Below are 24,781 nucleotides of genomic sequence, written 5' to 3'. Positions count from 1 at the left end.
AAAATGTGTCACCTCTGCAACAGAGTCAGAGTATATGCAGCAGTTTGGGTCGCCTAGCTCGTTGCGAACAGTGTGAATACTATTTCTTCCTAACAAAGACAGCCAACTTCACCAAACCGGGGATGATTTAACAAAAGCGCATTTGTGAGAAAAGCACAATCGTTGCACGACTGTACCTAACCATAAACATCAATGCCTTTCTTAAAATCAATACACAGAAGTATATATTTTTAAACCTGGAAATTTAGCTAAAAGAAATCCAGGTTAGCAGGCAATATTAACCAGGTGAAATTGTGTCACTTCTCTTCCATTCACTGCACGCAGAGTCAGGGTATACACAACCGTTTGGGCTGCCTGGCTCGTTGTGAACTAATTTGCCAGAATTTTACGTAATTATGACATAACATTGAAGGTTGTGCAATGTATTAGGAATATTTAGACTTATGGATGCCACCCGTTAGATAAAATACGGAACGGTTCCGTATTTCACAGAAAGAATAAACGTGATAGTTTCCGGATTCGACCATATTAATAACCTAAGGCTCGTGCTTCTGTGTGTTATTATGTTATAATTAAGTCTATGATTTGATAGAGCAGGCTCGTAAGCATTCATTCAAACAGCATTTTCGTGCGTTTTGCCAGCAGCTCTTCGCAATGCATTGCGCTGTTTATGACTTCAAGCCTATCAACTCCCAAGATTAGGCTGGTGGAACCGATATGAAATGGCTAGCTAGTTAGCCAGGTGCGCGCTAATAGCGTTTCAAACGTCACTCGCTCTGAGACTTGGAGTAGTTGTTCCCCTTGCTCTGCATGGGTAACGCTGCTTCGAGGGTGGCTGTTGTCGATGTGTTCCTGGTTTGAGCCCAGGTAGGAGCGAGGAGAGGGACGGAAGCTATACTGTTACACTGGCAATACTAAAGTGCCTATAAGAACATCCAATAGTCAAAGGTATATGAAATACAAATGGCATAGAGAGAAATAGTCCTATAATTCCTATAATAACTACAACCTAAAACTTCTTACCTGGGAATATTGAAGACTCATGTTAAAAGGAACCACCAGCTTTCATATGTTCTGAGCAAGGAACTTAAACGTTAGCTTTCTTACATGGCACATAATGCACTTTTACTTTCTTCTCCAAAACTTTGTTTTTGCATTATTTAAACCAAATTGAGCATGTTTTATTATTTATTTGAGGCTAAATTGATTTTATTGATGTATTATATTAAGTTAAAATAAGTGTTCATTCAGTATTGTTGTAATTGTCATTATTATAAATAAAAGATATCGGCCGATTAATGGGCAGCGGCCTTTTTTGGCCCTCCAATAATCGGTATCGGTATAGGCGTTGAAAAATCATAATCGGGCGACCTCTACTCACAACATTGTATGCACTGCAGGGCTAGCTAGCTGTAGCTTATGCTTTCAGTACTAGATTCATTGTCTGATCCTTTGATTGAGTTGACAACATGTCAGTTCATGCTGCAAGAGCTCTAATAGGTTGGAAGACGTCCTCCGGGAGTTGTCAGTTAATGTGTAAGTCTACAGAAGGGGGTGAGAACCATGAGCCTCCTAGGTTTTGTATTGAAGTCAATGTACCCAGAGGAGGACGGAAGCTAGCTATCCTCGGGCTACACCATGGTGCTACCCTACAGAGTGTTGTTGAGGCTACTGTAGACCTTCATTGCAAAAAAAAGTGTGTTTTAATCAATTATTTAGTGATATGACTATATTTAGTATTGTTTTATATAAAAATGATACTTTTTAAATGTTTTAACATTTTTCTTTTTATGAAATTCACTAAGGAGTATGTATTTTCCTTCCTCTTCTGAGTAGCCTCCACTGGTAGCTCTGAATCTGAGTAATAAGAAAAACAGGTCTAGAAGACCTGAAAGAAGATGAATGTGATTAGATTAATAAAGCGTTCAACAATAATCAATTATTTAGGCCATACTCAGGCATCTTTAAGTTGTTGTGTTGAAAAGTGTTTTCTATCCTCATGCCACTAACACCCCCTTACACACACAGGAACCTATTTACAGGTACTCTGTGGTCTGTGATGAAAACAAGATGAGGATATGTCTACTCTTTGTTAGGGCCTACTGGCCTATTGCACGCATGACCCTTCTCTCGCTCTTTTTCTATTTCTGTGGTTTTCAGCCAGATGTCTCAGAACTCTTAGTTCGCTCATGCTGTAGGCTATACTACTTACTCTTCTAGCTGACAATTTTAGCAACAATTAACCAACTATGTTAATGAGGCAGCTTATCTATACCAAGTCAACTGAAATCTGTGAAAAAACACAATGAGTTTTGTATTAGGTAATTTGACGTAGAGATCACTACAGTATGCTCGATCAAACACAAACCCTGATTTTCAGTGTGATGTTAGATGACTAGAACCATGGACCTATTCAATAACAATGTCATAGGAGGGCATTCAAACTATCTTGTCATTTGAGTGTATATCCTGAAGGGGAGATCACAAAAATAAAACAATTGTATTGTATTTGCCGTGTTTGTCATGTTTTTTTAGATGTTTTTAGTGATTTGAAGTGACTGATAGAAGCCCTAGTAGAAGACAGTGTCATAGCATGCACGTTCAAAGGTCACAAATTTGAGTCTCTTAGACAACAGTAGCTGCAGTGATAAAGATTGAGGGAAATCGTGCTTCAAAAATTAGTGCTCAATTTGTACAAATCTAAACTATGAGATTCTACATCTAGGACAATTCTGGGACTCTGAACTGTACAAGCTACATGTAAAGACCACAGTCATGCCTGAATGAGGCGTTAACAAAAATTATGCTGTCCAGTTCGACCAATCACCTTTAACTCCATTGTTGAAGCGTTGTCTACATGGGTGGACTCTTTCCACTCAAGATTCAAGTTGTGAAGAGCTGACAACTTTAAAGATGATGGCACTGTGTCTGGTATTTCCACTGCTCGTAGAGATGGGTAAGTCAATCTTATACATTTTACATTTCTTAATTTGGAGACACAAAGTATCCCATTATTGTTCTACAGACACTTTGAGAATCCAAAGTTGTATTTGAGTAATGTAACGGCTAATATATTTTCATGTTCTCTAGTTCATGGAGTAACTCGGACTCAATCCTCATCCATCAGTCAGAAGAATGGTCTCATGTCAGCCAACGTTGGAGACACAGTGGTTTTGGTCTGCTTCAACGAAGGCGATGTGGGAGTAATGTTCTCCTGGTACAAGCAAACTTTTGAAAATATTCCTCAGCTCATCTCAACCCTCTATAAGTTGGACAATAATGCAGAATTTTACCAGGAGTTTAAGAATAACACTCGCTTCTCAGTGGAAGGTGGCCAAGGGAAAAATAACCTAATGATAGCAGATGTGGAACTCTCTGATTCAGGCACATACTACTGTGGAAGTTCTTATGGAAACAATTTGGAATTTGGAAAAGGAGTCATTCTCATCATAAAAGGTAAAAAGAAAGTCATTATTATTTACTTTTTGTAAATCTGAATTTACAGATATACAGTGTAAATATGAGGTATTCTCAGATGAAATATTTATTGAATAAATGTTGAGTTACAACACTTGCCACAGGGATATTCTAGAGAGATGAAATTGGTTTATTGGCCTTCTTGTCAGGATCAGATTCCAGAAATATGACTATACTTCAGCAGCCTGTGTCTGAGTCAGTCCAGCCAGGAGACTCTGTGACTCTGAACTGTACAATACACACTGAGACCTGTGCAGGAGAACACAGTGTCTATTGGTTCAGACATGGTTCAGGAGAATCCCATCCAGGAATCATTTACACCCATGGAGACAGGAATGATCAGTGTGAGAAGAGCCCTGAGGCTGGGTCTCCTACACAGAGCTGTGTCTACAACCTCCCCAAGAGGAACCTCAGCCTCTCTGATGCTGGGATTTACTACTGTGCTATGGCGTCATGTGGGGAGATACTGTTTGGGAACGGGACCAAGCTGGATGTTGTCCGTAAGTGATACTTCTGATATGTTCTGATATTCTTTCATGGTGCCTTGAATAAACTCAATGTCTGGTGGAGCAAAATGTCCTGAATTTCCTCTTCCACTGTCTGTATTTCCACAGATGGTTGTAAGGAGGACCATGTTCTCTTGGTGTACTGTCTGGGTGTAGCGTTGGGTCTGTGTGTCATCCTCGTCATTGTCCTTGGTTGGGTTATGTATAAGATCAGCAGGAGAGAATGTGAACAGTGCAGAGGTAAGTGTTATCAATGTGCACAATATGCTGAAACTGTTGGTACAGGGAACATGACATGTTTTTGATCATAAAACTTTACAAATGAATTGTTTGATGATGTTGATGCGGATGTTATTGATGATGATGATAACGATGATGATGATGTTATTGATGATGATGATGATGATTGATGATGATGATGTTGTTATTGTTGTTGTTGATGATAATGATGATGATAATGTTTGATTAAAAGGTACGCCCCCTCAGCCAAGTACTCCGGAGGTCCCCAGTCATAACCAGGTACACACACCTGGCATTTGTTGAGCTGTTGCTGAAGCAATGTTTTTTTTATTTAATCAAAATATGAAAATATACACTTTCATTTTTTGCTTCACCAGCAATGTTTCAGTCTAATACCAAATATTTTGATTTTATTTTTGTTATTCCTCTCAGGATCAAGATGTTGACACACTCCATTATGCCGCTCTGAATGTCGTCCACAAGAAAGTAAACACCGGGAGACAGAGGAGCGCCATGGAGAGAGACACTTTGTACTCTGGGGTGAGAAGCCATAACATGGACTGAAAAATAGACTTTTTATTTTTAATAACTTGCATTGATGTTATGTGTTTCCCACTGTATATAGCTTTATATATCAGTGAAGTTTTAATTTTCATTTCATTGTCTTACAAGAAAACATGGACTGAAACGTCAGCTTTGCCTATTTATTCACTTAAATTGCTTTAATGTGTTTCCCACTGTATATAGCTTTATATATTAGTGAAGTGTCTTACAATGCCTTGTATTCTGTCAAATTCCTTTTTACATTGGTAATGTTGTGCAGATTAAATAAAATATTAAACTGCTGTCATACAGAGGTATTGTGTGATTTTCTCTCAGATTTTTCCCTTGCTCTTAAATTTCTACAGCAGTTTCACTGGTAGGTTTGCAGGGAAGAACAATAACCCCACAACTGATTTTGGGCAACAACATCAGAGTAGATTGAGGTTTATGCTCAATGTAACATTAGCTCATCCTGATGACAGTATATGCATGCAGAGAGTCCATTCTATTGACTAACTCTTTCAGTCATCTCTCCTTTTTAAGCTGTATCCTGTATCACATCTCTCTGTGGTGTTCTGAATGCCCTAAATACATTTTCCACTCATGTAAACTCATCTCTAACCCACAGCAATGACCGTCTGTCCTCACCACATGCTCTCTACAGACACTTCAGTGCATCAAAACTACAACACAACAATGTCACTAAGGGCCCATTTCAGGAAATACACACCTCTCCTACACACTCCTTTCTTATGCCCTTCTCAGTAGTTGGTATTCAGACTTACCTTATGCAGGTGTGTAACAGGCTTTGCAGATCCCTTGTGTTTGTTGAATAAATACATTTTAACCGCTGAAAACCCTCCCACTTACTGGCCAAGTGAATTTCTCATGGAGTTTTCATTCAATCAGGTTTTAAGTACATTTGTTTACAGCTGTCCCTAAATATGGTGTACCTTTAATTTGAATTTCTCGCCAGTCTCACTAGAATATATAGAGGGAACGGTTCAGAATATTAGGGATTTAAGAAAGCCATGTAAATACACACATATTTGTATCCTTTTCAGCACCACTTCGTAGATATCATTTTTTATCTGATCTTGCATATTATTTAGGGTTAGGAAAGTATTCATGAATAAAATAAAACCGGTCGGAGAGCCTTTACACGCTAAATATATTGGTGAATCAAAATACAGTAGTTTGATTCATCCTGAAAGTTGCCATGTTCAATTGTTCAATCCATGAAATATTGGAAGGTGAGAGAAGTGTACAATAGGAGTTGACCAGTAGTCCTATAAATCTACCCTAATAATCCTCACTTATCATGGAACAGTGATGACAGCGGTCAGGTCGTCGCCAGGCTCCAGGTCTAAACCGCTACGTGTAGTCTGTGTTCCATAATGATTCAAATAGGTTAAATGTTCCAGACTATTTCAAAACTTGTCATACTTCAGCCTAATATGATACACTATTTCTTGTGATCCCCATGAACAACCACACGAACGTGACAGAGGAAAGAAAGGTAAACTAACGATGTAATGGAATGATGAAAAATGTAAGGAAACTGACATTAAAGTGACAGTTATGTTGGTGTAACACGATACAAATTGTAAAAAATACAGTGAAAAATTTGGGCATCTAATTAAAACATTCTAGAAATCATAAATCAACTCGGTAAGTTTGGCACTATACTGTCAGTTGCACATAGCTACACATTTCTGACATTTCGAATTTGCAAGTTATAAGTCCAGCATTTCATAAACTTCACTGTGGAAAAGGTGATATGTAGATATGCTTCAGTTTGCTGCTCTGTGACTGGTTTCATATTTGTCTCAAGCGATCAAAATGTAAAATAGATATAAAACAATTGTAATGTATATTTACAATCCCCTTATCCAAAAAGATTACTAATTTATCTAGCTCTTTAAATACTCTTATCAATATGTAAATTACAGTGCATGGGAAATTGTATTTCTATCAGAAAAAATAAAGTAGGTGTTGTCCACTTGGAACTGACAGGTTGCTGGACCTTATTAAACATTTCATTGTGCATAAAGTTGGTGAAATTATGAGGTCAGAATACGGCGTATCTGTAGACACACCTTCATTTCTTTGATCTCCACCCAAAACTAATAGCAGATGAATAGCTTGCTTTTCTCAAGCTTAAGTTCAAAGTCAGAATACGGTTCGAGAGAAAGGTGCATAAAAAGGGAATTATGTTCCATATACCCAAGCTTAAGTTGGGTCGGAATTGGCCCCTAAGACCACGACTCTCTTTTACTAAGAAAAGACTGAAATAAAAATAAACATCTCATCTGGGGCTTCCGGGTGGCACAGTGGTCTAAGACACTGCATCTCAGTGCAAGAGGCCTCACTACAGTACCTGGTTTGAGTCCAGGCTGCATCACATCCGGCAGTGATTGGGAGTCCCATATGGTGGCGCACATTTGGCCCAGCACTGTCTGGGTTTGGCCGGGATAGGTTGTCATTGTAAATAAGAATTTGTTCTTAAATGACTTGCCTCATTATATAAAATATAAAGTATATTTTATATTGCTGAGAGACTGGTTTCAAATATCACAATGTGCACATTGTGACTGAGCAGAGGCGCTCTGCGGTCTTCTGTTAGCACAAAACAAGGTCGTATCTATGCTTTGGTCAGGTGGGCCTGCTGGCTTTGTGCACACAGGACCCTCCTACCTGCTCTCTGTGTCTCTGTGTCTCCATGTGGTTTTCAGCAGGATGTCTATGTGGTGTCACTGTTGTTCTCACTATCTTTACTTCTCACAATTTTTACACAATCTTTGCCCCAAACCGCTTGCAGCCACAGCAAATGTGTTCTTTATAAAGTGACACTGATATATATACAGTATTAGTTATCTGATATCAGTTACAAACCACACAGAACTGCTGATTAAGCCTATTTGAACTCTCTGAGTTAACTGTCTCATGTGTGATACCATCTATTCTAGATCTATGGACAAGGGGGAGGGGACAGTTTATGAAGATGTCGTCTGAGAACTTTCAGTACATTCACAATCAGACAATCCTGATAAGACTATTGCAGGATGCTCTGTCAGAAGGTGACCAATAGAGGAGCATCCTCATTCTGATAGATTGCTATCTACGAGAATCAAATCAAAATTTAAAACACTAAACAGAGAGTGAAACAGACTAGATGAAGTGTGTCATGTATTGGTTGGCTGGTTGACTGGTTAACTGGTGTCCAATCAGACATGCACTCTCGGGTGTTACACATCAGTCAGTGCATTTTTCTCTGAATGATATACAGGGAATGAGACTGACATACAATAGACTTGTTTCATTCTGTTGGTGTTTTCCCATATGCTCTACTCCCCTTCACCCTTATACTGTACATGACAAGCCATGTTCTAGACACAACATACCTCATATGGGAAATCTAGAGTATTGTAACTGTTGAATTACCAGCTGGACAAAATAATATTTATTTTCTTTAGAATACTTAAGGTACACTTGTATCAAAGAAAGACATGTATTACAACGACAAAGTATTACAGAGACGTAATACACTAATAAGGGACAATCAGAGTGCAGTGGCACTACTGAGGTTAATTAGAGGATTTGGGCTGACATAAAAAACGGGCTAAAATGTAGCCATGCCATATTTAAAAGGGCATTGGTAACCAACAAAGATCTGAAATTAATAGACCATATTATTGCCACAACTAACAATCATATTTCATGTTGGAGGCCTAAGATGAAAACCAAGAGCACAAAATGCAGGGTGTACAGTATATGCTGTGGTGGAGAAACATACTACGTTATGGAATCAATTAACCTCTGGGCTAGGCTGGGTTGGGATGGGCTCAGTATCAGAGGCAGTAGAGAGGAGAATAGGATCCTTTACTGTTGGTCCAAACATCAAAAGAAAAATGGTCTTAATAAGTTTCATTTCCCTGACTTGATTGTCTTCTTTAAAAGTCTGTCTGGGCTTCTCAAACTAGGGTAAACAGACTTGCTAAACTGTAGCTTATATTCCTGTTCAGACAGCCAATAAAGTCTCTCAGTTCAGTGTTCCCTCCTACTGTATGACGGCTACATGTAAAGTGTCATCATGAAAGAGGTTTCCTGTTGTCAGACCTTCACACTATACAGTGCATAAAGGATTGACATTACAATGAAGATCCGACATTGGTCAATGTTTTTGTTTTACACCAACTTTGGTAAGAACTCATTTTAAATGTAGATGCTTTTTCAAATAATTGTCTAAGGACATTATTCAACCAGACCCTGGGATTTGTGCTGGGATGGGAGGTAGTGTGATTCTCCCTGTAAAGTTTTTTGGATGCACTCCCAGGACTTCTACTTCAACAACAAATGTTGTTTTGGTTCCAAATAATCCATAGTTATATCCAAATACCTCCATTTTGTTCGTGCGTTCAGGTCACTATCCGAAGGGTGACGCGCGAGCGCATTTCGTGACAAAAAAATTCGAAATATCCCATTACCATACTTCGAAGCATGTCAAACGCTGTTTAAAATAAATTTTTATGCTATTTTTCTCGTAAAATAGCGATAATATTCCAACCGGGCAACGTTGTTTTCATTCAAAGGCTGAAAGAAAAAAATTGAGTAGTCTCGTGAAAGCGCATCTCAGTCTCACTGTCCCCAGGCTGACCACTTACAAATTCTGCTGCTGTTCTTTGCCCAGAGACAGCAGACACCCCATTCCACTTTCTGGTGCTTTTAGAGAGCCTTAGAAAATGTCACGTTACAGCACAGATGCTGTATTTTTGATAGAGATGCAACAGAAGGACAACAAATTGTCTAGACAGGGCACTTCCTGTATGGAATCTTCTCAGGTTTTGGCCTGCCATATGAGTTCTGTTATACTCACAGACACCATTCAAACAGTTTTAGAAACTTTAGAGTGTTTTCTATCCACATCTACTAATTATATGCATATTCTCATTTCTGGGCAAGAGTAGTAACCAGTTTAAATCGGGTACGTTTTTTATCCGGCCGTGCAAATACTGCCCCCTAGCCCAGACAGGTTAAGTAATTGAGTCTAGTAAACTTGACCAAAGACCACAGCGATTCAGTCTAACGAAGACGAGAGGGGAAGTGCATTTCCCTCTCACCCCCATGTGGTACATCTGAAGGATTCGATCCAACAAACACTCTGAGACTAAGAAGCCTACCACAACTACAAAGGACATTGTGACCTCTGGTGGACAAACAAGACACTTCTGTCGAACTACCGCCCATAGACGCACCGGGCGATTTCAACAGAGAGACGACAAAGACATACACACGTAAATATATGTGTTGCAATTATTTTCTGAATGAGCGGTTGTTCATGTGCAAAGTATTCATTCTCATGAGCATAGCTTCCACATGTATGTACCAGCACTCTCTGTCTCTCCCGCTCTTTCTTTCCCCAACCCTTTCATTGTGTAACAAGCCGTCATATCGGGTTAGTCCACTAGGGGCTTTTCATTGCATCATGTTAGTAATATAACCTGTACTGTGTGTGTGTTTATGTAATTCTGTATGATTGTTTAGTTAGTTAGTAAATAAATAATTAAGCCAATTTGTGTATTGCTGAATCATCATTTAGACTACGCTTCGTGCAGATTTATGAAGTTAACAACATTCAGAATGAGACTGATTTTAGGTAATAATAATTCATAATTGACTGTTATTGATTGTCATGACTGTCCTGATCAGGTCAGGGTACAGGAGACCACCACCCTACAGATTATCTCCCAAACCCCCAACAGAGGAGGAGAGATCTAGGGGTCTGAAGATGTGGGGGTTTTATGACCCCTCACGCCCATAATAAACCTTAGGCCACAGAGAAATTCCTTTGTCCTCACAATGGAGAACTGGCCTCAGAACATTAAACATGCAATAAAGGGACTTTGGAACAATGGTTTCCGTCAGCCACAATGGTGGTCATGACGAGAGGTGGAATATGAAAATGTATGTAACTTTTGTATTGTTATTAAAGGTTAAGAGATGACGTTATTATGAAAACATTGTACCTTTAAGAGTTTTCCCAGTATATGCCTGATGTGTATACATTGTACGTTGTGTGGAAAATATCCAAATCAAAGAGAATGTTTTGGTAAAGATGAGATGTGAAGGTAGTGTCTAAAATAGGATTTTAGTCAAATCTAGGCCTTGCTCCTTAACTTGGTCCGCCCAGAGAATTGCCCTAAAGGCGGTTACACCCACTTCTGACCCGAGGGTATAAGACAGGAGAGTGAAGAATTAACATAGGAGACTAATTGACCCCAAGCTGCAGCGAAGGTCTAACAAAGTCAACGAACCCCAAAACGAAACACAAGGTTGAAGACAAAGAAATCATTTTCTACACGAGCTACGGACGAGTAGCTGTGTCTAAGCGGGTGAATTCAAGCCGAACCACCCAGCCTCCACTCTCCATTGAATCGTGGTATCTACACCGTTCGAGTCCGAAGCTGTGAGCTCTGAGCTACAGAGCTGTCTGTCCTCAGAAGACCCCTTTCAGATCAAGGGCGAGGGATCAGACCCCTAAGCCAAGAAGGACACTGACATCGTGAGGACAACCAGAGAGTTGCGCCGGAGAAGTGCGTCATTGAGAAGCCTAAACGACACACGCGGAGCTTCCCACCTGAGACCTCCAACACGTAATTACATCATTATATTCTGACCCATAAGAGCGGCAGTTCGGGGCAAGGCTAGGTTTAAATAAGCATGGCTGACAAATGAACCAAATGTATATTTCTCTCGTGTACTTTCTTGGTTTCTCTCTCTTTTAAATCCCCATTTTGGGTAACACGTGCCATAGTGTGTTGGCCCGTTATACTAAGTCCTAATCAATAGCTATACTGTGTTTTGTGTATGTGTATTTTTATCATCATTTTAGCTTGCTAGTAAATAAATAATCAACTAAGATTGGTGTGGTAAACTCATTGGTGGGACCCGGGTCCGTGCAGATTCCCGGATTATGCGACGTTCAGACATGAGACAAGAGGTTGATTAATTTAGCGACTGTTGTAAAATCGATATTCTGATATCCTTTGAGTTAATTTGGGAAATAGAAACTCAATCAAAATAATGTTCCCATGGTGCCCCAGGTTAATGAGTTAATAATTGCTTGATTCATTGCTTAATTCATTTAATCACGCAATTATAAACCGTTAATCATTCGATGAGCAACAGTCGTCACATTAACTAATACAACGTCACAACATGATGTAAGAGATATTTATATCTTTGGAGTTTAAGTCGGGAGATAGTAACTCGTTAAATAACTTTTCCCATGGTGCCCCAAGTTAGCTAATGAGTTAATTGTTACATGATTAATTTAATCACGTAATAATTAAACATAGTTAATTAATTTGATAAAATAACAGTCATCACATTAATGGTAGTCACGTCACGACAGTAGGTGTGTCCAAACTTTTGACTGGTACTGTATAAATATATATATATATATATATATATATATATATATATATATATATATATATATATATATATATTGGAAGACACAAAAAACATTGAGTAGAAAAATGTGTTTCCAATTTTTTTTCTTCTCACTAAGAATGTCTACATGTTGTTTGGTTCTCTTTAGCCAATGTATCTACTCAAGTGAAAGGAACCAAGCCTGACATTGAAGGTAAGACATTTGAAAAGCTGGTCTCTAAAAGAATGTACATGAAATGTTAAAAATATTCTAAACATTTTATCTTATCCTCACACAGGGCTCCACATGGAGGTACAGTATTGTAAATGATATGTCTCGAGAATCAAACTGAATTGCTGAACTACATAACATTTGTTCTGGTTGTTATCGTTATTATCCTGATAGTAACAAATATTCTCCTGACAATCTTGCGGAGGAGAGCTCTGCAAGAATGTAAGTAGTGTGCTAAAGTTTATCTTTAAAAAGAAATGTATTTAACCTTTATTTAACCAGAAAGAGTAAATTGAGATTTGAAATCTCTTATTTTCAAGAGCGTCTTGGCCAAGATAGGCAGCACAGTCATTACACAATTACAGATAGACAACATGAAAAACTACAAGTAATCTAGTAAAAACCATAGAATTCACAAGAGTATAAAAAAATCATAAAACAGCAAATTAAAAACATTGACAGGTCAGGGAATCAGTCTCAAAATCCTTCATCAGTGATTTAAAAACACCAATCGGGACAAGTTCTTCCAGTTTAAAAGTATTTTGTAAGGCGTTCCAAGACAATGGCGCAGAGTACATAAAAGCCCTTTTACCAAATTCAGTTCGGACATTTGGAACAGTTAGCAGGATAAAGTCCTGCGAACGAAGAGAGTATCCACCACATTTCTGAACAATAAAAATGCACCAATAAAATGGTAGTAAACCCAAAATTGCTTTGTAAATAAAAGTATACCAGTGACTGAGCCTACGAGTGACTAGAGAAGGCCAGCCAACCCTGGTATACAAAGTGCAGGGGTGTATAAGGGTTTTGCAGTTGAAAATAAATCTCAAAGCACCATGGTAAAGGGTGTCAATTGATCTCAAACACTGAGCGGAAGCATTCATATATAAAAGTAGCTGATACTAGCCTCCTTCTGGCTTCAAAAGAAAAACAGGCCTTATTCCTAAAATAAAATCTCAACTTCAGCTTCAATTGTTTTGTCAGTTGAATATGCAATTTAAAAGAGGCCGTCATCAATTACAATTCCAAGATATTTAAATGAGGTTACAGTCTCAATCTCATTGCCCTGACAGGTAGTAATAGGTGAAAGGTTCAGCGATCTGTTTCTTGCTTTAGAAAACACCATTAGTTTAGTTTTGTCAGTATTGAGGATAAGCTTCAATTAACACAAGGTATGTTGAACAATATAAAAAGCAGTTTGCAAGTTCTGGAAAGCTTTTGTGAGAGACTTTGTCATGCCTTATACAAAATATATGATATATGAATGCCCTATATTAATAGCATAAATTAATATTATATCATGTATGAATGGTAAACAATAATATACAAAAGGTATATGTTTTGTTTTTTAATTAAGGGTGACCAAGCACACTTCACCCACAGTCCAAGTGAGTAATTTAGTAATTGTGGATCAAGCATGTATCTCTCTGTCTTTATTTTAGAATCTGAACATAGACACAGAGAATTACGCTGCACTGAGCTTCTCAATTAACAGATCTGAGTGTGGAAGAGGGAGAGGGCAGGGTGGAGACGTTTCTGAGAAGCACATTGCATATGCTCCCATAAAGCAACAGCTGTGGAGTAGTCTTGTTTGAATATATTAACCCATCATACTGTATCCACTGTAGAATTGTCAGTATTGAATAAAAATTAGCATTTTATTTCAATAAAGATTATTTCATTTTTTGAAAATCTGAACAGCAATATCTGCATCTTCAACGTGTCGAAAGGCTGACATATGGGCATTTTACTTTACATTATGTTACCAAAGCTGACGAGCACTGAAACATTTGAAAAGACAGTAAATCACATTTGCATTTGTAACAGCTACAGGATTGAGAAACTGAATTATTGAATTAATCTATTTCCTGACGAGGTAGATGATGAAGAAGATGGTCAGACAGCAGAAGAGAAATCCAGTTCTTATGATGGAAAAGAGGACAAGGATCCTCATATCCGCTTCAGTCGCCACTTGAATATTACCCCCTGAAAGAATGTCATGTTTTCTTTTATACAGTAGAGGCTATTACAGTGTAATAACATGTATTTTATTTTGCCTTTATTTGATCAGGTAAGTCATTGGGAACACATTGTGTTTTACAATAACTACCTGTATAACTACAGTAAATGTAATGTTTATGTCATTTTAACAAAGAAGCATAAGAGGTTTACCTTGAATGTCCAGCTTGGTCCCTTTCCCAAATAGTATCTCCCCACAGGAGGCTACAGCACAGTAGTAAGTCCCAGCATCAGAGAGGGTGAGGTTCCTCTTGGGGAGGTTGTAGACACAGCTCTGTGTAGGAGACCCAGCCTCAGGGCTCTTCTCACACTGATCACTCCTGTCTCCATTGGTGTAAATGATTCCTGAGTGGGATTCTCCTGAGCCATGTCTGAACCAATAGACACTGTGTTCTCCTGCGCAGGTCTCCATGTGTATTGTACAGTTCAGGGTCACAGACTCTCCTGGCTGGACTGACTCAGACACAGACTGCTCTACAACTGTCTTGCTGTTGGAGCCTGAATCTGAAAATAGGGTTTAAATATGTCAGCAAATCTGTGTTAACTATCTATAACTTCCCGTAGCAAGTGTTCTTACTCATTGAGAGAATCATCTGAATGTTATAACACCTGATATTAACTGTAAGACGCTTTTGCAGAAAGTTTATTTTTTTTAATTCTTAGGATATCTAATTACTACTCTTTATCTACAAATTCAGACTTTGTCTGAAAATATTTAAGGATTACTGAAATATTTTTTTCTCAGTACTGTACCTTTTATATTGAGAAAGGTTCCTTTTCCAAATTCCAACACATTTGAGTGCGCGCTCCCACAGTAGTACAAGGCTGAATCCGAGCTATTTATGTCTGAGATGCTGAGGTGATTTATTCCTTGGCCGCTTTGCACTGAAAATCGAGGGTTACCCTTGAATTCATGGTAAAATGTAGGAGCCTCGTCATACCTATAGACTGTTGAGATGACCTGAGGTTTTTCTCCCAAGGGTTGCTTGTACCAAGAGAAATGCATGGCCACGTCGCCTTCATAGAAGCACTGCAAAGTCACTGTGTCCCCAACATTGGCTGACTTGAGACCACTCTCCTGTTGTATGGCTGAGGGCTCAGTCCCAGCTCGTGCATGAGCTACAACAAAAGAAAATACGACATCTTACACAAATATATTAACTGTTATATATACATTAAAATACAATATTGGAATGCCTCAAAGTGTCAATCAAAATAAATTCTATCATTGTACTCACTGATGAAGGCAATCGCTAAATGTGGCTGAGTAAAACATTATATATAGAAACTGAACATGCCATCATAATTAAAGTAAATAAAACCCATCTCACCAAGAAGCAAAAATGTGTACAGTTGTGCGAATATTTTAATAGCTGGCATCTTGTGTCTTAAGTGGAAAAATCTACCTCTGTAGAACAACACTTCTCAAATGAGGTTATTTAGTTTCTGAGATGCATTGAATAGTCTGCGGTATCTAATTTAGCATTTCAGCAGATTACAGGGTTTCCACAGTGAGCAGCGAGGAAATACTGAAGATAAACTGAGTGCTCCTGTGGTGACTTGACCTAACCCAGATTACAAGAGACCGGATGGACAGAGCTGAGCATCCTGTTTGGCTGGCACTACTGTGTTTATCTTCTATGATCTATGCTTTCAAATTTAATGCAGCAAAGGTCAGAATTTCACCTTTTGAATGAAGAACCAAGTTTAGCAAAATCCTGGCCTTCATTTTCTGAGGACAGATATAGTTGTCTTAACAACCCACTCCCCTTTAAGGAATGGTGAATGGTCAAGGCCTTTTACACCTTGAGAAGGCCCAAGGATTTATAAAGTATATTTATAAAGTTTATAAAGTTGTTGTATAATTTAAATATCAATGTCGTTTAACATTTCTATTTCATCTTTTCAATAATATCTCAATGATATTCTGATTATATTCTTCTTTTCAATGACATTCTGATTTAATCTCTTCAGTTTGAATTTATAAGGAAAGGGTTAAAACTGAGGAGATAAAATATCCAAACAGAATTTTTCTTTGGCGGTCTCTGGGGAGAAATGTAGCTAGATAGCTCATCATTGGCTAGGCCCTCAGAAGCTCGATAGAAGGCATCTGCCATTCAACCATATTAGAGCAGAATTTTGGAGTGACAGTAGAATCAACCAATCACATTTTGACTTGTAATGGGTGGGACCATTTTGACAAAAACGTATGGAAACTCCAGCCATTCTCAAAGGCCGACAGGTCACCACGCAATAGCGAGCAGTAGTTTTTCCACAGTCTAAGCTAGCTAGTTTTTTTGTAGGCTACTGTGCGGCGGCTGCTGTAGAATTTGTTATTGAAGATGATGTTGATGCTAATTTGTTAACGTGACCATTTTTGAGATTAAGTTTCAACAAGAAGTTGTTTCAAATGATCATCAGGTGAGTGGAACTGTTTTTTTTTTATTGCAGCACGCTTGCTGTTGCTAGCTATCTGTTTGAAAATAATGTGTTATGGGTGTGAAACATTGAATTTAACCACTAGATCAACGGTTAGTGTGTGTGCTTAATGTGATAACGATGTTTGCAATGGGAAGTAATAGTTGTACATTTCGATTGGGAAATGCTTAGCCTAATGGTTGTGTTTTTGTGTTCTTATGATTGGGACCTACTGGCTTATTATGTCCTAATGAATGGGCTGATTATTCTTTAACATCATGCTGTGTGTGACTGCTGCCTTTCTATCAGTCTATGTGTTTTACAGAAAGTGCACTCTCCTACTGGTATTGCGGTCGCTGTCCTTTCAGCATCATGAGCCTGTCAAACTCACATCCTTTGATGTGTCACTGTTTTCTCTTTTGGTGATAGTGTGATAGTGATGGTGTTAGGCTACGATAGTGTAGGATGTGTAAGCAATGTGGTTGTTGTTGGTAACATTAGTGCAGGTTCTGTGTCAGTTTTTCTAGATTTTTGAGTTCAGTACAACTTTTTGGAAGATTTTTCCACCTCTGAAGGGCTAGGTCCAGTAGCCACGGTTTGCCACTGCCTTCAGTATACTATTGTCACGTCCTGACCAGTATAAGGCTTATTTGTTATTGTAGTTTGGTCAGGACGTGGCAGAGGGTATTTGTTTTATGTGGTTCGGGGTGGTGGTTTATTTAGTAGGGCGTTTGATTTATTATTTCCGGGTTTTGGTTTATGTTCTGTTTTGTACTTCTATGTTCTTTCTGTGTTGGTATATTTCTATGTTTAGGTTAATGGGGGGTTGGACTCTCAATTGGAGGCAGGTGCTTTCTCGTTGCCTCTGATTGAGAGTCCTATATATGGGTAATTGTTTGGTTTAGTGTTTGTGGGAGATTGTTTCTTGTTTTGCTGAGTGTGCCTGACAAGACTGTTTCGTTGTTCGTGAGTTCGTTTTGTTGTTTTTTTGGTGTTCTTGTTAATTAAATAAATATACAAGATGAGCATCCACATTCCTGCTGCGTTTTGGTCCTCCATTCCAGACGACAACCGTGACAACTATGCGTGAATTACAAGCCACTGCTCCTGCCAATCGCAAGATATTACAGTTAAACAAACAATTCAGAAAATAGAGTATGCAGGGAAATATGATATATTGTTCTATGTAGAACCCACCTTGCTTTCCAAAGAATCCTTCTTGCCTTCCAAAGAATCATTAAAGAACCCTTTCTTCAAAAAAACGGTTATTAGGATAATAAAGGTTCTAGCCATAGTCTTTTAAGTTACAAAGAACACTTGTCTTTCAAAAATATTTATTTCTACATTCTACAAGGGCTCTCTATGGTCAGGGCGTGACAGTACCCCCCCCCCCCCCCCCCCCCCAAAGGTGCGGACTCTGGCCGCAAAACCTGAAACCAAATGGGGAGGGTAGGGGGTTGACTAGTGTCGGTGGCAGCTCCGGTGCGGGTCGTAGCCCCAGCCCAGACCCCAGATCCAGCCATGGCGCCGGGCTGAATGCTGTGCCTGGTTTGGGCATCGGCGCAGAGGAAGGTTCCGGCCTTGGAGCGATACTGGATGCCGTGCCTGGACTGAGCACCGGCGCAGAGGAGGGCTCTGGCCATGGAGCTGGGTTGGACGCCGTGCCTGGACTGGGCACCGGCGCAGAGGAAGGCTCCGGCCATGGAGCGGGACTGCACACCATGCCTGGACTGGGCACCGGCGCAGAGGAAGGCTCCTGCCATGGAGCGGGACTGGACACCATGCCTGGACTGGGCATCGGCGCAGGTTGCACCGGACTGATGACATGCTCCTCAGGTCGAGTGCATGGAACCAGCACACGCTCCGGGCTGGAGAGGCGCACTGGAGGCCTAGTGCATGGAGCCGGTACAGGTGGCACTGGACTGTTGACATGCACTTCAGGGCGAGTGCAGAGAGCAGGCACAGGACGTACCGGACTGGGGAGGCGCACTGGAGACCTGGTGCGTGGAGCCGGCACAGGTTGTACTAGACTGGTAACACGCTCTTCAGGGCCAATGCGGTGCTGAACACATCAAACCAACATCTCTCTCATCTCTCTCTCTTCCAACTTCTCCATCGCCTCCCTGACGGTCTCTGGCTCTTCAGGGCGAGTGCAGGGAGCAGGCACAGGACGTACCGGGCTGGGGAGGTGCACTGGTGGCCTGGTGCGTGGAGCCGGCACAGATGGTACCGGGCTGAGAAGGCGCTCTTCAGCGCACCTGCGCTGCAGCATACTCCTCGCCAAAACCTCTCTCCGGTATCCCTCGTTGAACTCCTCCAGAGTTTGCCATTCGGGCTCTGGCACTCCCCGCTGCTCCACCGACGCTCTATGAGACCCCAAAAAGAATCTTGGGGTTTCTATGGCCGCGGTCCCCGGCATCGTCGCTGTCCCCCTATGCTCCTTGGCAACTCTCGCCAAGGAAGGGTCTCGTGTCCTCCCATGAGTTCCTCCCAAGTCCAAAACTCCTTTACCTCATTTACACGCTGCTTGGTCCTGCGTGGGTGGGATATTCTGTCACGATCGTTTTGAAGGACGGACCAAGGCGCAGCGTGTGTTGGGTTCCACATATTTATTACCATGAAACTTCAACAAAAAACAATAAACATACAACGAAAGTGAAGCACAGAGCGCACATCAGCACTCAACAAAACAATATCCCACAAATGCAGGTGGGAGAAAGGTCTTCCTAAATATGATCCCCAATTAGAGGAAACGAATACCAGATGCCTCTATTTGGGAACCATACAAACCACCAACATAGAAAAATAATGACTAGAACACCCCCCTTGTCACGCTCATACCCAAACACCATAGAGAACCAAGGGCTCAGGGCGTGAAAACAGCCCAATTCTAAAATGAATTAAATAGTTTTTTTCATCAATCTACACACAATTTCCCATAATAACCAAGCAAAAACCTGTTTTTAGAAATGTTTGCTAATGTATTAAATATAAAAAACTGAAATATCCCATTTACATAAATATTCAGACCCTTTACTCAGTACTTTCTTGAAGCACCTTTGGCAGCGATTACAGCATCAAGTCGTATTGGGTATGATGCTACAAGCTTGGCACATCTGTATTTGGGGAGTTTCTCCCTTTCTTCGCTGCAGATCCTCTCAAGCTCTGTCAGGTTGGATGTGAAGCATTGCTGCACAGCTATTTTCAGGTCTCAGAGACTCGTCCTGAAGCTACTCCTGCATTGTCTTGGCTGTGTGCTTAGAGTCGTTGTTCTTTCGGAAAGTGAACCTTCGCACCAGTCTGAGGTCCTGAGCACTCTTGAAGGTTTTCATCAAGGATCTCTCTGTACTTTGCTCCATTAATCTTTGCCTCGATCCTGACTTGTCCTTGCTGCTGAAAAACATCCCCACAGCATGATGCTGCCAACATCATTACATTTACATTTACATTTAAGTCATTTAGCAGACGCTCTTATCCAGAGCGACTTACAAATTGGTACATTCACCTTATGATATCCAGTGGAACAACCACTTTACAATAGTGCATCTAAATCTTTTAAGCTATCCTAGGTATTCCTTGAAGAGGTTGGGTTTCAGGTGTCTCCGGAAGGTGGTGATTGACTCCGCTGTCCTGGCGTCGTGAGGGAGCTTGTTCCACCATTGGGGTGCCAGAGCAGCGAACAGTTTTGACTGGGCTGAGCGGGAACTGTGCTTCCTCAGAGGTAGGGAGGCGAGCAGGCCAGAGGTGGATGAACGCAGTGCCCTTGTTTGGGTGTAGGGCCTGATCAGAGCCTGAAGGTACGGAGGTGCCGTTCCCCTCACAGCTCCGTAGGCAAGCACCATGGTCTTGTAGCGGATGCGAGCTTCAACTGGAAGCCAGTGGAGAGAGCGGAGGAGCGGGGTGACGTGAGAGAACTTGGGAAGGTTGAACACCAGACGGGCTGCGGCGTTCTGGATGAGTTGTAGGGGTTTAATGGCACAGGCAGGGAGCCCAGCCAACAGCGAGTTGCAGTAATCCAGACGGGAGATGACAAGTGCCTGGATTAGGACCTGCGCCGCTTCCTGTGTGAGGCAGGGTCGTACTGTGCAAATGTTGTAGAGCATGAACCTACAGGATCGGGTCACCGCCTTGATGTTAGTGGAGAACGACAGGGTGTTGTCCAGGGTCACGCCAAGGTTCTTAGCACTCTGGGAGGAGGACACAATGGAGTTGTCAACCGTGATGGCGAGATCATGGAACGGGCAGTCCTTCCCCGGGAGGAAGAGCAGCTCCGTCTTGCTGAGGTTCAGCTTGAGGTGGTGATCCGTCATCCACACTGATATGTCTGCCAGACATGCAGAGATGCGATTCGCCACCTGGTTATCAGAAGGGGGAAAGGAGAAGATGAATTGTGTGTCGTCTGCATAGCAATGATAGGAGAGACCATGTGAGGATATGACAGAGCCAAGTGACTTGGTGTATAGCGAGAATAGGAGAGGGCCTAGAACAGAGCCCTGGGGGACACCAGTGGTGAGAGCACGTGGTGCGGAGCCAGATTCTCGCCACGCCACCTGATAGGAGCGACCTGTCAGGTAGGACGCAATCCAAGCGTGGGCCGCGCCGGAGATGCCCAACTCGGAGAGGGTGGAGAGGAGGATCTGATGGTTCACAGTATCAAAGGCAGCAGATAGGTCTAGAAGGATGAGAGCAGAGGAGAGTTAGCTTTAGCAGTGCGGAGAGCCTCCGTGACACAGAGAAGAGCAGTCTCAGTTGAATGACCAGTCTTGAAACCTGACTGATTTGGATCAAGAAGGTAATTCTGAGAGAGATAGCAGGAGAGCTGGCCAAGGACAGCACGTTCAAGAGTTTTGGAGAGAAAAGAAAGAAGGGATACTGGTCTGTAGTTGTTGACATCGGAGGGATCGAGTGTAGGTTTTTTCAGAAGGGGTGCAACTCTCGCTCTTGAAGACGGAAGGGACGTAGCCAGCGGTCAAGGATGATTTGATGAGCGAGGTGAGGTAAGGGAGAAGGTCTCCGGAAATGGTCTGGAGAAGAGAGGAGGGGATAGGGTCAAGCGGGCAGGTTGTTGGGCGGCCGGCCGTCACAAGACGCGAGATTTCATCTGGAGAGAGAGGGGAGAAAGAGGTCAAAGCACAAGGTAGGGCAGTGTGAGCAGGACCAGCGGTGTCGTTTGACTTAGCAAACGAGGATAGGATGTCGTCGACCTTCTTTTCAAAATGGTTGACGAAGTCATCCGCAGAGAGGGAGGAGGGGGGGGAAGGGGGAGGAGGATTCAGGAGGGAGGAGAAGGTGGCAAAGAGCTTCCTAGGGTTAGAGGCAGATGCTTGGAATTTAGAGTGGTAGAAAGTGGCTTTAGCAGCAGAGACAGAAGAGGAAAATGTAGAGAGGAGGGAGTGAAAGGATGCCAGGTCCGCAGGGAGGCGAGTTTTCCTCCATTTCCGCTTGGCTGCCCGGAGCCCTGTTCTGTGAGCTCGCAATGAGTCGTCGAGCCACGGAGCAGGAGGGGAGGACCGAGCCGGCCTACATGCTTCACTGTAGGGATGGTGCCACGTTTCCTCCAGATGTGACGCTTGGCATTCAGAGAATCTTGCTTCTCATGGTCTGAGAGTCTTTAGGTGCCTTTTGGCAAACTCCAAGTGGTCTGTCTTGTGCTTTTTACTGAGAAGTGGCTTCCGTCTGGCCACTCTACCAGAGAGTCCTGATTGGTGGAGTGCTGCGGAGATGGTTGTCCTTCTTGAAGGTTCTCCCATCTCCACAGAGGAAATCTAGAGGTCTGTCAGAGTGACCATCGGGTTCTTGGTCACCTCCCTGACCAAGGACCTTCTCCCCGATTGCTCAGTTTGGCCGGGCGCCCATCTCTAGCAAGAGTCTTGGTGGTTCCAAACTTCTTCCATTTAAGAATGTTGGAGGCCACTGTGTTCTTGGGCACCACCAGGAAATAAAAAAAGCTAAGGCCAATGTCAAAATGTGTATATATGGTGTATGTTACTTGCTTTTGCATATGGTGTATGTTACTTGCGTATGCACCTAATGTATGTAAGCATTTGAAACTGACGTCAAAGCGTGCACGGACTCCTTCGTTTAGCTCATAGGGAACTAGCAGAAGAGAGCCCCGAAACATAGTGTACAATTGATCATTTGAACCAATGAGAAGACAAAATGACGAAAAGGGTACAATAATTTTTCTTTGGGGAGTAGTTCAGATTAGTCATTTTGATCTGATTATGTTACGTGAATATCGTTTGATAAGTAGGGGTACTTTTTACATTATCTAGATAAGTTTATTTTCCCTTAGGAAGTCAGCTGTGGTTGTATTTAGTGGAAGAGATTTAACACAACAAGACTGTGGAATTAATATAATAGTAATATTATATTTTGTTGATAAAACAGGTTAATAATGGTAGACTTAAGCCAACAGGACAGGAATATATGACATCTGTAGGGAATCCAGGATTATTGAGGGTATCTAGATAAATGTAAGTAGCTATGTAATAAGACCATGAGACATTTAGTACTCCCCGGCACTGCTGAGACCTTGATGGGTTGGAAGTAGAAGGAGGAGAGCATAAACAAGGAAGAGAAGATAAAAGTAACATAGAATTAGATAACGGTTAGTGAGTGGAGACCAGCATAGTTAAATTATAAACAGGTGAGGACAGAAATAACACTGGGAGAGACAGAAAAGACATAAGAATAGAAGATAGCAGGATAATTTAGTTAGGTTCATTTAGTTAGGATATTAATACATGGAGAGACTATCGGCTCCATAGGCATGTATTATAGTTTTGATTTTAAGTTATGTTTGGTAAAATTCGCTAGGAAAAGATATGATAATTTAGTTGAAAGAAGTTGTTCAATCTTAAAGAAGATAGGACACTTGATAGAGAAATGCACAGGGTACCTAAGGATGAATGCCCCAGGGAGAATTGTACATGTGGTATATGAAAGGGGGCAATCCTACAAGAGAAGGGCTGACATAAGGATAATTTACTAACCTTACAAAAGACATTGTTAAGAAATACAGCAAAATTGATACATGGTTTGAGCCATGTATAAAAAGGGGGAGTAAGGGGGAGTATAGTAGAGCAGGCGATAGAACAGGATAGGATGCTACTAGAACAAAAACATTTTTTGTAGAATGTCCGTTCCAACATTTGGAAATGGACTTATTGAACTATTCCGAATTGAGGGGAAGAAGGGGTGTTTAACAATAACAGATAAGTATAGCAAATGGGTAGAAGTGTTCCCAACTTACTTGGTGGACATGATTATGGTAGCTAGAATATTAGGACAAGATATAATCCCTAGTGTTGATACTGGGATCTATCTCTTTAAATGATGGATGACAGTTTAGCTAATCAGGTAGAGCCTATAGAATGCCAGAGTTAGGGAGAATAGAGATACCAGAACAGGTAGACATAGAAGTTAAAGATATACTAGCAGAGCACATGAGAAGACTGTTTGTTAACCAAACCCGTATGTCCAAGATTTTGTGTTCAACAGGTAAATTACAGGAGAAGGTGATTCACTCAGTACAACCAGGAGACTGGGTGTGGATCCAGTCCCTGAGGAGAAAAGACAGGAAGCAACACCGTTGGGAAGGCCCATACCAGGTTCTGTTAAACCATTGCCTTTGCCATTAGAAAAGCTGAGAGAGTCACTTGGGTCCACGTTACCCACTGCAAGGAGGTATGTACACATATGACCACTGCTGATCACACACAGAGTTAGGAGAAGAACCGATACCAACAGGGTCCGGGGGTTACCTCCTTAACGAAGATTCCCTATCCCGACCGTTCATCACTGTGTGTGCTCCTAGAGGTGTGAGTATGGGGTGGTACCAAGCAGAGAGACTAAGGGCAGGAGGGGGTTGACGGTTTTTGGGAAGAGTAGAGACTCTGAGCTGCATCAT

General features: G+C 41.3%; 2 protein-coding genes across 2 annotated transcripts; one reads left to right on the top strand and one right to left on the bottom strand.

Moving 5' to 3' along the window:
- Nucleotides 1–2,952: 2,952 nt before the first annotated feature.
- Nucleotides 2,953–3,985, top strand: LOC106577672 (uncharacterized). Its single transcript, XM_082964559.1, has 3 exons — nucleotides 2,953–2,956; nucleotides 3,091–3,456; nucleotides 3,597–3,985. The coding sequence occupies exons 1-3, from the start codon at nucleotides 2,953–2,955 to the stop codon at nucleotides 3,983–3,985; spliced, it is 759 nt and encodes a 252-aa protein (XP_082820685.1).
- Nucleotides 3,986–12,465: 8,480 nt separating this feature from the next.
- Nucleotides 12,466–19,288, bottom strand: LOC145861692 (uncharacterized). The gene is made up of 5 exons (XM_082964558.1): nucleotides 19,100–19,288; nucleotides 18,332–18,479; nucleotides 15,205–15,570; nucleotides 14,605–14,955; nucleotides 12,466–14,418 (listed from the first exon to the last, which is right to left on the bottom strand). Exons 1-5 carry the CDS (start codon nucleotides 19,286–19,288, stop codon nucleotides 14,294–14,296), a joined length of 1,179 nt encoding a protein of 392 aa, XP_082820684.1. The 3' UTR covers nucleotides 12,466–14,293.
- Between the last annotated feature and the right edge of the window lie 5,493 nt (nucleotides 19,289–24,781).

Source organism: Salmo salar, chromosome 18 (genome assembly GCF_965601325.2).
Source record: "Salmo salar chromosome 18, fSalSal1, whole genome shotgun sequence".
NCBI lineage: Eukaryota > Metazoa > Chordata > Actinopteri > Salmoniformes > Salmonidae > Salmo > Salmo salar.
The sequence above is the reverse complement of the archived record's forward strand: the minus strand, read 5'-3'. Positions and strand labels throughout refer to the sequence as shown.

Excerpts from the sequence above, each read along its gene's own strand:
- LOC106577672 (XM_082964559.1), top strand. Across the intron at positions 3,457-3,596 it reads AGTCATTCTCATCATAAAAG|ATGAAATTGGTTTATTGGCC; the intron begins GTAAAAAGAAAG and ends TATTCTAGAGAG.
- LOC145861692 (XM_082964558.1), bottom strand. The coding sequence starts at position 19,288 with ATGCCGGGGACCGCGGCCATAGAAACCCCAAGATTCTTTTTGGGGTCT. Across the intron at positions 15,571-18,331 it reads CGGAGCTGCCACCGACACTA|CTCATGCACGAGCTGGGACT; the intron begins GTCAACCCCCTA and ends CTTTTGTTGTAG. Across the intron at positions 14,956-15,204 it reads AACCTTTCTCAATATAAAAG|ATTCAGGCTCCAACAGCAAG; the intron begins GTACAGTACTGA and ends CCCTATTTTCAG.